This window comes from Blastomyces dermatitidis, assembly GCF_000003525.1.
Source record: "Blastomyces dermatitidis ER-3 genomic scaffold supercont1.13, whole genome shotgun sequence".
NCBI lineage: Eukaryota > Fungi > Ascomycota > Eurotiomycetes > Onygenales > Ajellomycetaceae > Blastomyces > Blastomyces dermatitidis.
In genome coordinates this window covers 622,585-634,610 of record NW_025544786.1, presented here as the reverse complement: position 1 = coordinate 634,610, position 12,026 = coordinate 622,585, and the positions used below count along the sequence as shown (strand labels likewise).

Genomic DNA, 12,026 nt, shown 5'->3' with positions numbered 1-12,026 from the left:
CACAGTTATATCAGTGATATCTATTTATATAATTTTAACAATGCCTGCAGCTGCAGTATTACAGATGTGATGATATTTGATATTAATATAATGTATATTATAAGTAATCTTTTCATCATTCACTACAGCAATTGCTCTGGTATTGTCAATATATAGAAGAACTGTAAAATCAGAGAATAGAAATTCAAGTTTCATAAGTAGTCTATGCAGACAGATTACAGTTTTGAAACTCTCAGAAACAGATATATACTCTGCTACTATAATACTCAGTGTCACAATTATCTATTTAATAAATTTCCACATGATTGATCTGTCAGTGAGACAGATAAGAAGACTTAATATAGATTTACAGTTGCTGATATTACCTGCTCAATCAGAATCTGTAAAGACTTCAAAGTTGAGCTCTTTCACTCTGATAATATAATGAATATAGTGATCAGTTCATCAAGACAGAGAGACTACTGAATAGTGTAATCAGACTATTAAATACTGAGAGAGATCTATTCTTTCAAGCTATGAAACAGTTATACATAGCCTGTATTATCTCAGTAGCTGATTATGAAGTTCAAGTTTAATGAAATAATCAAGATAACTTCACTGAACTCTTTCAAAGTCTATAAAACAGAGCTTTGAGAAGAATTCTGAGAGCATTCAAATCATCTTCTATTAAAGCAATGAAAATTGAAGCTTTAATTCCATCTTCTGCTATTCAATTTGAAAAGACCTGCATGAACTATACTCTGAGAGTCATGAAAATGAGCTTAAATTATATAATCAGAGAAAGAGTCTCTTCTTCATTTTCATTAATTAATGCAGAAAATGAACTGGATTGAAATAGATTTCTTAATTGAAATGAGAATAGTACTTCAAAGAAAATGCTCTCTCAACTGTATAGACTATGTTCACTGATTAAAAATTAATTTTCATCATTAAATATTGAGAAAATTGATCATGAGAAGATATCTGTCTGAAGTGAAAAGCTGAAATCTCTCATAGACTTATAAATAAGTAAACTATCTAAAGAGAGAGAATATGAACAGTATTTGAAGAAGATATCTATAATTAATATAAAAGACTTCATTCTGATTTACTCAGATGACTCAAAAAATAAGAGTTTAAACAGATTAGATGTAGAAATTGCTTATACTGAAGATAATATTAATTTCATCTCAGATTTCTGAAATTTGAGCTGTGAATCTAAAGTCTTTGATGCTGAACTATTTACAATAGTAAAAGCTTTCAAACTTATTAAGATAAAATCTTATAAAAGAGAAAATAACTTGAAAGAGATATGAATATTCTCTGATAGTCAAACTGCTTTGAAAAGATCTAAAAATAGTCAGATTTATAATAATCAAATAAATCTTGAACTGATTTTAAATTCTGTTATAAAGATTAAAAAGAGAAGATTATTAAAACTGATAATTCATCTGCACTAAGTTCCTGCTTATATAAACATTCATAGCATTGAATTGGCTGATTCAGCAGTAAAAATGAATTCAGAATTAAGCAGATCTATTCAGAAAACAGTGTTTCAATCTTTTATAAAGAGAAAGATAAAAGAATCTTGTTTAAATAAGTGAAATGAAAGCTGGCAGAAACAAAAGAAGAGTATATATTATTCAAGATTTGAGATAAAACCTAAGTGAAAATCTTGTTCAATTAAATGTAAAAAGAAAATATTCTCATCTATAATTCAGCTGAAACTAGAACATGGTTATTTCAAATCTTATATACAAAGATTTAATGATAGATTTGATTCAACAGAATGCTCATTCTGTAATGCAAATAAAAATCCTGAGTATATTATAATGTATTATGCATTATATAATAGTCTCAGAGTCAGATTGAAGAAGAAGTATGATTTAAATCAATTAAATATGAGGTTCTTATTCTTAACTGAGACAGGAATTAAATATCTAATAGACTTTCTATCAGAAACTCAAGCAGTCATAAGAAAACAGCTGAATTCAGAAATATCTGAATATGAAGAGATGGAAATTAATTAGATATAGTCTGTTAAAATAGCTATACACTATCTTTTAATAATTTTGATTTGTTATAGTCTCTCTTTACTTTACTTTTTCTTTTTTTTATTCTTTTCTATCTATCTATTTAATATATCTATCTTTAAGACTGTGTTCTCTTTTCTTTTGTCATGATATTATCAAATGATTTTAAAGTATCAGAAGATGTTAAAATACTGCAATTTGTAAATAGATTTTGTATTCTGAGCTGAAATTTTCTGATTTTACATATCTGCAATTGATAAATGTATAATAGTTGACTCTATAGATATAGGAAAAACCCTGAGAACTAAAGATTCTCAGGTAGATGTCATAGTCTCTGACTGTATACATCTATAATTGAAGAATAATAATAATAATAATAATAATAATGTAAATGAACAGCTCAGATTTCTTCAGTACTGTAAAATAATATTTCATCTGTGAAGCAATTGTGAATTATATATAATTATACAGTTACATGTTATATTCTTTTCAAAATTATTGCATGTCATTACTTGCATTCTTCATAGAACTGATTTGCTTTTTATCAATGATATTAACTGTGTGAGATTGCTTCACAGTTAGTAAGATCTCTTTCTTTCACATTGAATAGTTCGCAGAGTCTGTAAGAGTAACTAGTTTTCTGATATGCTTAATCTGATCTTGAAATTCTCTCAAAACTTTCATCGGAGCAGATATTCTTTCTTATTTCTATAGAAACTGTATCAGATCTGCACTGACAGTGTCATCAGTATCAGTCAGAGCCTCACTCACTCTACTAGTTTTCATCTGTTCAATTTCATATTGAAGTTTCATTATCTTGAACTTTATATAAGCTAACTCACTTGCAGAGGTTGAATCACATTCACATAGATCATTCTCATGATTTAATATTCTGATAATGTATTGAACAATCAGATCTTCAAAATCATTATCAGAATTGTTTATTGTAAATATTATTAAGTTAACTGTTATTCTCTGTTGCACTTTCAGTGCTTCTGAATTTCATTTTCTACACACTGATATGTATTTCTTTATCAAATCTGGCATTCTACCGGATCTTAAATTAATCATAGGTTCAAAGAGATATTTAGATAGACTGACCGTGTGATCATGTCTAAGATCAGAATCAGAATATTTAATGATCTCATGATCAATTCAACTGATTTCATTACACAGTTTTAACATTAGATAGTAGTTTCATACTATCTCAGTGAAACTTACTGTTTACTAGACTAGCCGCTGAAATCATGAATTTCACATTTAGTTTCATTTGATCTGATCTCATACATTTCTTGACATGAATCACACTGAAACTAATCATTAAAAAAACATGTAAAGTGACTATATATCAGATCTCAAAATGAGATCATCACTTAGAAAAATTAAGAAAGTGATCTCATTTAATTTCATTTAGTTCTATTCTTAATATAAAGTTACTATTTTTAGACATTTTAAGGTTTTTTTAGACTATTTTTAATTTTTTAAAAAGTAACACTTTTTGATAACACTCAAATGAGATTTAAAGTTATTTAAAGCAATAAAAGTAATTTAAATTGAGATGTGAAAATCATAATCTTATTTGAAAAATGTAATCAGAGTAGACAGTAAGTCTCACTGAGACAGTATGAAACTACTATCTAATGTTAAAACTAGACTGGCCGCCGGGACCATGAATTTCACGTTTGGTCCCATTTGGTCTGGTCCCATACATTTCTTGGCGTGAATCCCGCTGGGACTGACTATCAAAAAAACAGATAAAGTGACTATATATCAGATCTTAAAATGGAACCATGACTTGAAAAAAATGAGAAAGTGGTCCCATTTGATCCCATTTAGTCCCATTCTTGGCATAAAGTTACTATTTTTAGACATTTTAAGGTTTTTTTTAGACTATTTTTAATTTTTTAAAAAGTAACGCTTTTTGATAACGCTCAAATGAGATTTAAAGTCATTTAAAGCAATAAAAATAATTTAAAATGAGAAGTGGAAATCATGATCCCATTTGGAAAATGTGACAAGAGTAGACAGTAAGTTCCACTGGGACAGTATGAGACTACTATCTAATGTTAAAAGCGTGTAATGGGATCAGTCGAATTGGTAATGGGACTATCAAAAAATCTGGTCCTGGTCCCAGACACGGTCACACGGTCAGTCTAGTTAAACTGTGTAATAAGATTAGTTGAGTTGATAATAAGATTATCAAATATTCTGATTCTGATCTCAGACATGGTCACACAGTCAGTCTACTATCTACTCTTATCACATTTTTCAATGAGATCATGATTTTCACTTCTTAATTTAAATTATTTTTATTGCTTTAAATGACTTTAAATCTCATTTGAGTGTTATCAAAAAGCATTACTTTTTAAAAAATTAAAAATAGTCTAAAAAAAACCTTAAAATGTCTAAAAATAGTAACTTTATGCCAAGAATAAGACTAAATGAAATCAAATGAAATCACTTTCTTATTTTTTCTAAGTCATGATCTCATTTTGAGATCTGATATATAGTCACTTTGCATGTTTTTTTAATGATTAGTCACAGCAGAATTCATATCAAGAAATGCATGAGATCAGATTAAATGAACTTAAACATGAAATTTATAATCTCAGCAGTCAGTTTACATCTAGACATATTCAATAATATATAAAGATGTAATTAACATGTTATCAGTGATTATTCATAGAAGAGCTTTATAATCTGTTAGAGAATAATGTTATCATCTGTAATCTATCTAAGGTGAAACTATATATAAGTTGAGTGGCACGTGATTAGAGTAGATATAGTAATCATCAACAGTAGATGTAGTAATCATTAACAACATAAGCGTGACTGAATCTGGTAAGAGAGGATGTGATTCAGCAGAATGTATAACTGCTAGATAATAACGCGGCCGCTTTCAAACACGCTTACAAATGTAAAGAGGCTCTAGCGGGCACTAATTAATTTAGATAACATATATAAGAAGCCGGCGTACGCCTGTAATCGTACGCTGGCTCAAGCAACCTTTGAATCACACAAGTCAATGAGATTATGAGATAAATATCTCAGACAGGTACTATTAGCCACGCGAATTAAGCAGTATGCAGTTTTTAAGTATTTATTATTCTATCTGTTACATGAATTGCATCTGTGCATTTCAAAGAATGCTTTAGAAAAGATAAGAGAGAAAACAGCAGTTATACAAACAGTAATTACAGATGCAGAATCAAGATTGAAAGAGATTAGTTACATACATGTAAAAGTTAATAAGCTACTTCTGAACTGAGCAATTTAATCAAAAAGAATATAAGACTCACTAGTTAAGAAATCAAGTCTCAAGATGAGAATATAAGTTCTTATATATAATGAGACTTCTGAGAAGTTTCAATTTAGATGATTTAAGCTCTATAAAATACTCAAATCACATTCTCTGAAAATATATGCATTGAAAGAATCAGAGAAATGAATTTTATACAACTTAATAAATGATTCACATCTTATAGAGATAAAAATGCAAGATCTGAGTGAATTATAATTATTCACAGCACTATTATCAGTATTGAAAAAGAGGAGACTTATAATTGAAAAGCCTTGCAAAGTGAGAGAAATTATAGACACTTATAAATCAGATAATCTCACTTATTTTAAGCTTTTCATAATAATAAGAAAGGAATAATGTAAGGGGCCTACGCCGAATAGATTGATATTAATATATAGATCTTATATAATAAAAGTGAAAAATATTAAAGAAGGAAAACAAAACGAGAAAGTGTGAGAATTAGTGATTGAAGCGGATATTTATACATATATAAGATTAGACTGGCCGGCGGGACCATGAATTTCACATTTGGTCCCATTTGGTCTGATCTCATACATTTCTTAGCATGAGTCCCATCAGGACCAAGCCTCAAAAAAATCTGAAAATGGATCATTTCTGAGAGAAATGGCGTGAAAAATGACCAGATTTAATTCAAGAACAGTGAAATGGGAGTAATTTCTCAGAATAAACTGTGAAAGATGATCATTCTTTCAAAATCAGAATGAGACTGAGACTGAAGGTCAAAATCAGTCTCATTCAATTCATTCAGTGATTGCTTATATAATCAGAATTTGATAATGATTATTGATAACACTCATGAAACAACTAAATACATTCTTGTGCAAGTTTATTCTTCACTTTCTCATGAAAACTACACTTCTCTGATATACTGTGATCAGAGGTATTAAACTGTCTGATAATTTCATGTTTTATAATCATGAGTTTCTTGATTGTTTCTCCTTGTAATTGTCTTCAGTGATAGTGATAAATATCTTGACTTGAGTTGAACTTTCACTTCATTCTCACCTCTGTCAATGAAATTGTCAGAATATCACACATCATCAGTGCAACAGTTGAATATATACTCTCAACAATTTTTCATAACTCTAGAATTGATTTGATGTGTAAATTTGTCAGATCATCTTGAAGATAACAGTCAAATTCAGTTTTACAAGTATGTAGTTTTGTCTGATTTTCAGTTGCAATCAATGTATGTAAGTTCTGTTTCAAAGTTAGTATTATAGTTCTATGAGATATGAAGTGTTATCAAAGATTGTTACTTACTAGAGAATTGTATTTCACTGTCTCCACATCTTGAACATCTGCTCATTTGAATCTCTGATAGTTGGCATTGTAGTAGTCTCAGGCTAATTTGACATATAAGTCTTATTCCTCCTCTGTCCAATCTTGAGAAGTGTAGATGTTAACTCAATGAAAGGGATCTAGTAGAGCTGCTACAGCATAGTACTCTGCAAAAGATTGTTCAGTTTTGCTGTAGTAATATGCCAGTTTATTCCTTGCAGCAATAATAGCCTGCACTATAGCATCATTTCAGACTGAATTTCTTTTTGAGTGATTCAACTGCTTCTCAAGATGAGTAAATAAACTGTTATACACTCATCAGACTGACTGCAGCATTGATGTATGAGTGATTGAGACTGTCTTTATTGTCTTATAAAACTGAAACAGTAAATCAATCACATATTTCAACTGAGTTCACTTTATATCAGAAAGTTTCAATATCTGAATCTTTTTCTGATCAGAGTGTTGCACTCAATGATCAATCATCTGATGCAATCAAAGAGCTTAAACAGTCATCTCATATGTTGAACTTCACTGTGTTCTAACATCCTGTATCATATTCAGTGATGTGACTGATTTGTTTGTTTGTTGAATATCATGAAATTATTGTTATTGTTTAGAAGAGATACAAATTGCATTAACAATGTTTTGAATCTATGATATTTAAATTATTAGTCAATCTATTCAAAATTAACAGTAGTGTTATCAAAAAGTGTTATCAAAAAGCAATATCAAAAAGTATTATCAAAAAACATTATCTTTTGCAAAGTGAATGCAAAAGTTACTTGAGTAATCACTTTCATCTCATTCTCATCTCAAGAATCAGTCATCTCATTATTCTTCATCTCAATGTTAAGATTCTTTATCAGTGTTTGTATCACAAGTTGAACCACATGAGCAATGCAGAGAATATGACCTTGTTTATCATTTCAGAAATACAAAGCCAATTTTTGCTCCAAGCTCTTCATCATAGTGTAGTTATTCACAGCATTGTCAGTTGTAATTATAAGAAGACTGAGACTAATATCTCAATAGTCATTTTTAATCACAGTCATTAATACCTCTGCCATATAATCCTCAGTATGACTACTGATCAATGATTCAAATTCAATTAATGTCTCTTGATAAGTTCAGTTCTCATCAATGTAATAACATGTAACTCTTATAAATGCAAGATTGTTTGTACTAGTTCATGCATTCACAGTGAGAGACACTCTTCAATGATTCTTCAACTCTGATTCTAGATATTGTATATTGACTTTGTAGTGTATCTCAAGGTTGAACTGAAGACAGAATTGATGTGAAATATGAAGATTTGAATTAAGCATTTGAAGAAGTGTTTGAAATTCAGAGTTTTCAATTGATTGAAGAGAAAGATTCAGAGATATACACATACAAAGTAATTGTTCACAGAAGTTATCAGATGAGAGTTGTGAAATCAGAGTACTGATACATGATCATTTTCATATAATTTTCTTCAAATTAGAAAGTTAGCATTATCAAAAATTATTATCTGATAGAGCAACTTATCAGCTCAGTAGTAATTTTCTGATTATTTTTCTTTTATTATCTGCATTCTGATGACTTCAGATGTTGAGAAATTCCTTCAGAGCTATGATCAGTTCATGATGAATGTTTCTGAATAAAGTTGCAGTGATTGCAGCAGAGAGATGACTCTCTGATAATCTGCAATACAATCTGTTGATAATTATTCCATAGTTCATCTCAATGTTTGTGTTGAGTTTTCCATAAATTTCATGGCCTGAAATCAGATGTGAAGAATGAAGTGATCATTCATCATAATTGAAAGAGAGCATTCTGTGTTGAATTATAAACAATGTAGACTTTGTGATTCACAGTGATTTCTTGAAGAGTTTGTGAATCTTCAGTAGAAGTAAAAGAAGTGAAAGAAGTGAATTCAGAAGACATGATAATAATTTGAGAAAGATGATAATTTATTTTCAATAACTGATCACTGATGTGTGTAAGAAGAATTAATATAAGAGAAAATAATCTTGTTTCTTAGCTTAGTTATAATTTTAGTACTAACTCAGATTGAATATCATTGATATATAAAAGTAAACAAACAATCTTGATTAATCTCTATCATATTTCTTGAAATATATTAATATTGTAAAAGAGAGTGTTATCAAATTATATTATCAGATGATATCATTAAAAATATATTAATATTATGAATATCAATGTTGAAAAAATGTTGATACTTATACATTATAGTGATTTGTGAATCATGATAGTTAAATATATATATATATATATATCATTCCTGACTTGATTACAACTTGTATAATAATTTTTGAAAACTCAAAATCAATTTTAATTATTAATAATTAAAAACTTAAACTTACAACTAACTAATATAAAAAGAAAAAAATCTACTTCTTCTCTTCCTCATTCTTCTTATCATTCTTCACAATTCACTTCTCATTCTTCTTCTTCTTCTTCTCCTTCTCATCTGAGATGATAATCACCTCAAAATCTCTCTTCACTGTCTTCTCAGAGAAGGGTTCCCGCTGCTTCCTTTCAGCCAGGTCAACCTGCATCTCAAAATCCTGCATTTCCTGGTCTGCTGCCTCGGGTTCCACCCCAGCAGTAAGCAGATTGGCATGCTCAGAGAGCAGGGCTGCCTCCTCAATGTTCTGAATCATGGAGTGTATTTAAGACCTGAACAAGGCCTCAATTCCCTTCTCCTCTGCCAGCTTCTGCTAATCAATTAGAGAACAGAAGCATTATCAAAAATTGTTATCTCTCAATAAGTAAAAAACTTATCAGTTTTGACTTCTTTGTCTTCTGCTTTAACATTCTCTCAATCTCCTTCTGCTGCTGCTTATTTACAGTAATACTCTTCTTCTCTCTCTCTCTCTTCATCTTGAACTCAAATCATTCTCAGAACTTCTTCTGATTTCATCACTGCTGCATGAGACTCTTCACTGTCTTCTTCTTCAATCTCTCACAGGCAGTGTCATCTGCATTATTTCTATACTTAGTTCAGTCTAAATCTATCAGAAGTATTACTTAAAATTATTATCATTCTGCTTTCTTACAGAGCCTCTTCAAGGCATCATAACATGTCTTGCAATCTGTCTCCCCTCACTTGAATGCCTTCTTCTTCTCTTCCTTCAATCTGTGACAGTGCTCATGTGCCTTGATGATCCGCAGAACCGCAGAATATTTGAAGAGGAATGATATGATTGGTTTCAGTGAGTATTGAAGAGAAGTGAAGGCAGGAGAGACAGCCAGAAATGATATAATGATAGTGATGATGATGATGATGATGATGATAATGATGATAATAATGATGATAATGATAGTAATGATGTTAATGATGATAATGATGATGATGATGATGATGATGAAAGAAGAAGTGCATTGAAATATATTACTGACTTATCAAATATAAAGAGATAAAGAAAATATTAACAGCTTTCAGAGATATATGAAAACAGCTACAGTGTTGCATAGCAACATTATCTTCATTCAATGCATGCAGTGTTGATATTCTTTATATACAGTTATTATATAATCTATATCAGAGATACATGCAGAAAACAGATCTTTGTTGCTAGAAAGAATGATTACAGTGATTCTCTGTTTTCATATTATAAAGATAAGTTATTCTCATTTCTTTCTTCTCTCTTTTCTCTTCTTCTTCAATCCATCACTAAGTTCAAGCTGGTATGAAAACTATTAAAACACTCTTAGAAACCCTTAAATTGAAGAGTATAGACTAATCAAATTTTAAATGCAGAAGAATCAAATTACATTCAATATTACTAATTATTCATTCTCTCTCAATAAAACCACAGTCGCGTCTTCCCCTCCCCTCTCAAATAAAACATGGCCTGTGAAAAGTGAGTACCATGCCAGGTCATAATGACCAACACAGCCCCAGCACACAGAGCTGTATACACGCAGTGCATGCTGGACTGAGAGACTGCATGAATTGCAAACCAGCACCAGCATTCCAGGGAGAGCCGTGCAGCGTGAGAAAGCCACAACTCTCAGTCATGTGCACAGAGAGTGAATTATCACAGTAAGTGCATGTGCATTGCATGAAAGTAATACTTTTTAATAACACTCAGTCTCTGATATCATGAAAATAGAGTCTCTCTGTGAGATCTGTTTTTATCAGAAGTTAGAGAATCTTATATTTCTCAAGATCATCTTCACTCATCTTGTCTGTGAAATTGATGAGAGAAATCATTAATTTCAGTGTTCTGTTCTTGATATCATTCAAGTGACAGCAGAGTTCACCCTGATCACACTTTTTAAGTGTATGTTTTCTAAATATTCATATTTATACAGATATATACTGATTATTTATTAGATGATGTTAAGACAATGACTCATCACAGCTGTGTTACTCTCACTATGAGAGATACATGATTGATGATGAACATTGTGAAGACTCTGAAAAGTGAGTATTTTGAGAATGCTGCAGCCCTGTGACCTTGATTTTTTTTTTTTTTTATTTTTTGTTTTTTTCTTTTTCTTTTCTTTTTTTTTTTTTTTCTTGTTTTTATTTTGTTTTTTGTTTTTTGTTTTTTTTTTGTATTTTATATTTTTTTCATAATTAAAATTATATGAATTATGATCTGTGTTCAGAAAAGTAATGATATTTAGTAATGCTCTCTATTGAATTTTCAACAAATGAGCACTATGTTATGATATTATGTAAGTGAGAAGTGATTTCATAATCTCATTTAATGTCATTCTCAATAATGGGATCAGAATGAAAATGTGACTAAGAATTCAAATATATTCTTTATTCAGAACTAGATTTTTATTTGAAAAGTGAATCTGGGATCTTTAATATTTGAAATAATGTGATTTGAAATCAATGTAATAAACACAAACCATGATTAGAAGTAATGCTTTTAGGCAACATAACAACTGTAAAGTTTGGTCCTGGTCTCAGACACGGTCACACAGTCAGTCTATATAAGATGAAGCTTCAGAGTGCAAGAATATAAATCAGCAATTGAAGTGAATATTTATATGCTTATAAGATGAAGCTTCAGAGTGAAAGAATAGAAGCTCTGTAAGTTCTTCAACTGAGAATTAATAACTGAGAATCAGAGCTTTTAGCAGAAATCTATGAAGTGTCATGAAATAGTCTTATAATCAGATGCAGTCTGTCACATTAGTCTCTTCTTTCTGAAAGTGAGTGCAGTTCTCATTGATCAAGAGCTGCTATATTAGATAGTACAAAGTCTGAGGTTCAGATCAGACAGTTATAATCAACTGATTTCACAATAATATTCAAGTAGCAAAGCATGAAGACCTGGTCTCAACTGCAGTTTTTATTGATATAAAAGGTGCATTTGATCATGTTTCAAAGTCTAAGATAATTCAAACTTTGAAGATGTTAAAACTGTCACTTTCTCTAA

The 12,026-nt window shown here is 30.1% G+C and overlaps 1 protein-coding gene across 1 annotated transcript; it reads right to left on the bottom strand.

The window, feature by feature from the left end:
- Positions 1-9,053: 9,053 nt before the first annotated feature.
- Positions 9,054-9,284, bottom strand: BDCG_17915 (uncharacterized protein; the record flags this gene model as incomplete). Its single annotated transcript, XM_045426962.1, has 1 exon — positions 9,054-9,284. The coding sequence occupies one exon, from the start codon at positions 9,282-9,284 to the stop codon at positions 9,054-9,056; it is 231 nt and encodes a 76-aa protein (XP_045282780.1).
- Between the last annotated feature and the right edge of the window lie 2,742 nt (positions 9,285-12,026).